Here is a 2,888-nt window from a genome sequence, read left to right as displayed (position 1 = left end):
CCTGTGTGCCAGTGCCACGGGGCACTGCTCCTGTGTGCCAGTGCCACGGGGCACTGCTCCTGTGTGCCAGTGCCACGGGGCACTGCTCCTGTGTGAGCCAGCACTGCCTGGCAGAGGTGGGGTGCACGTGGGAAACCCTTGGGATGGGCACGCTCACATCTCCCTCCGTGCAGGGCACTGCTGTGGGACGGCGACCGGCCGGGAGGACGCGGACTCTGGGCTCTCCTGGCACCTGCCTGGCCATCGCTGCCCTCACATGGGGTAAGCCACCCTCAGTGAGCCCAGGGTGATCTGCTGCCAAGGGCTCTGCAGCTCTGGGAAACTGGAGAAATGGAGCATTGTTGTTTTGGGGGTTCGTCAGTCCCAGCCCCGGGGCTGGATCCCCCTGGGCTGGGAGGAAGCCGCTCCTGCTTGCGGCAGCTGCCTCCGGGCACACTGTGCTCCCCTGGGGGACCAGGGCTGAGCTCCCTGCAGAATGTTTGGCTCCCCAGATGCAGAGTGGAGCTGCTGCAGTCCTGTGAGCCGAGGAAAGGCAGGGACAGCTCTGCCCACTGCCCACACCCACGCTCGTGCTGGGGAGCTGGGCACGGATGGAGCCCCAGGGCCCACGGGTGAGAGGGTTCACAGCACAGCTGGGGCAGCACCACACACACCTAGAGCTCCTCATTGACATTGGGAGTATAGAAACTCATCTGCTTTTGCTGTCTGGAGGATGTTTCCTCACAGGCTGGCATTGCACAGAGCAAAACCTACTGGTGCTCTGTCCCTGGGAACCCTCTGTGAGCTGAATTATCATCCTAAGAACCTTAGTGAGTGAGCTAAGGAACAGAAATGAGGCAAGTGCAGAAGTGTCAGGAGGAGGCTGAGATTTGGCTCTGAGAGAAAACAAAAAGGCAAAGGCACCTCAGCTGCAGAGGGAAGAGGTGTCAGGGATGCCACGGGAGACAAGGGGTCAAAACACAGGAAAATATCACCCATTTGGGGGCTCAGCAGCAGCTGGGGCAGGGACAGGCAGCACAAGACAGGGGAGATGTGCCACAGGGAGGGTGTCACTGGTGGAGCTGGAGCAAGGAGGTAGGAGGAGAGCATGTGGAGGATATAGACAGGGAGCAGATGTCAGATTTGGGGATGGGCTGTGTGAGGGTAGCAGGCAGCTGCCTTGAGCAGTGCTGGGGAGCAGCAGGGGCCAGGAGGAGGGTGATGGGAGCTGAGGATGGGGCAGGCTCCCAGAAGGTGCCCTGAGTTCCTGTCCTGCAGCCCTGAATTCCCAAAAGGTAAAGACAGAACCACATTTTCCTCAGCTTCAGTTCTGTCGAACAAAGAGAATAGTTTGCTCTTTCACAAGAAAAACCAGACAAATTATGGGAAATTACTTGCAAAAAGATGTATAACAGTGGACCAAAGCAGAGCCCCAATTAGACTTTAGAAGATGTGTATTTGCATCTAATCTGCAGTGCCCAGATCCTTGCCTAACTGCAGTGTGAGGATGCTCTCCGAGAGGAAGCCAGGCTGGTTGTTTGGAGCAGCCTTTGATCCCCATCTCGCTTCCTGCACAGATGGAGATATGATACCCCCACATCACTTTCTGCAGTTGTGGAGATAGCTGCTCCTGGGGAGAATGGAGGAAGCTTCTTTCTGTGGCTAAAAGCCTTTGATTGCATAAAGTTGTGGTGTGAAATGCTGTAAATAAGAGCAGGGTTTCAGCAAAGTGCCCTTCACTTCTGGGTGTGGGTTCCAGTTACTTTCTGGCTTTTCCCTGCCTGGTGGGCATGGCCATGATGTGAGCTTGTTTTTGAAAGACCTTGTTTTGCAACACCGAGTTTTACAAGACTCTAGACCATCTCTGTCTCAGATGAGCAGGTTGGGGTCCAAGTGCTTTTGGGGGGTGAGGGCACACTGGCTGCTCTGTCTTGCTCCGATCTGGCTCTCATGTAGCAGGGTAAAGCAGGAAAACTGAAGTGTGTGCTTCTGCACCGCAGGAAGGAACTGTGCTCACAGAACCATCTTGAAGTGGGGCTTTCCCCTTAGGGAAGTTTTGTGGGGAACGGGGCTGAACTTTCAATCCTGGTGCTGGAGGAGGGGTTGGCATCGCTGCTTGGGGCTCTTCTGCCTCCTGTGCTCTGCCTGCCCCATCTCAGCCTTCACCCTGTCACCTCCACCTTCCTCATGCCTGCGCCATCCCCTCTGTCCTCAGCTCCTTCTGCCATGCCTGATCCAGCCACGTCTTTGTGAACCACAGGGTCCCATTCTCATCCACACTCGTCCCTTCATCCAATCCCTTCACCCAGCCCATCACGGCCTCTCTTGGCCGAGGTTCAGGCTTAGCCCACCCTCACGTCCCAAGGGCTCCCATCCCTGACCCAGCTCCCACCCTTTGTGCATCAATCCCAGAGCTCGTCCCCCCTCACAGGCACGGTGCTGTGGGTGGAGGTGGGTGCCTGGACGTACCACTACAGCGACCAAGGGGACTACACGTGGGAGCAGGCCAGGAATTACTGCCAGACCTTCTTCACCGACCTGGTGGCCATCCAGAACCAGCAGGAGATCGAGTACCTCAACAGGAGCCTGCCCTACCACAAGCACTACTACTGGATCGGCATCCGCAAGCTGGGCGGCACCTGGACCTGGGTGGGCACCAGGAAGGCGCTGACCAAGGAGGCAGAGAACTGGGCCCTGGGGGAGCCCAACAACCGCCGCTCCAACCAGGACTGCGTGGAGATCTACATCCAGCGGCCGCAGCAGGCCGGCAAGTGGAACGACGAGCCCTGCAGCCGCAAGAAAAAGGCGCTGTGCTACCGCGGTGAGCAGGGGACCGCGGTGCAGAGCTGGGCAGGGTGGGCTGGGCAGCTGGGCAGGGTGGGCTGGGCACCTCAGCAGGGTGGGCTGGG

At 58.2% G+C, this 2,888-nt stretch overlaps 1 protein-coding gene across 1 annotated transcript in view; it reads left to right on the top strand.

The window, feature by feature from the left end:
• Window positions 1-2,888, top strand: part of LOC107198619 (L-selectin-like) — a 10,539-nt gene that overhangs the window by 626 nt on the left and 7,025 nt on the right. The window contains exons 2-3 of the mRNA XM_033511463.1: window positions 174-261; window positions 2,411-2,800. Coding sequence (XP_033367354.1) covers window positions 174-261; window positions 2,411-2,800 — 478 coding nt within the window. The remainder of the gene's footprint in view (window positions 1-173; window positions 262-2,410; window positions 2,801-2,888) is intronic.

This window comes from Parus major, unplaced genomic scaffold (genome assembly GCF_001522545.3).
Source record: "Parus major isolate Abel unplaced genomic scaffold, Parus_major1.1 Scaffold246, whole genome shotgun sequence".
Lineage (NCBI taxonomy): Eukaryota > Metazoa > Chordata > Aves > Passeriformes > Paridae > Parus > Parus major.
This window is presented reverse-complemented; position numbering and strand designations above follow the sequence as displayed.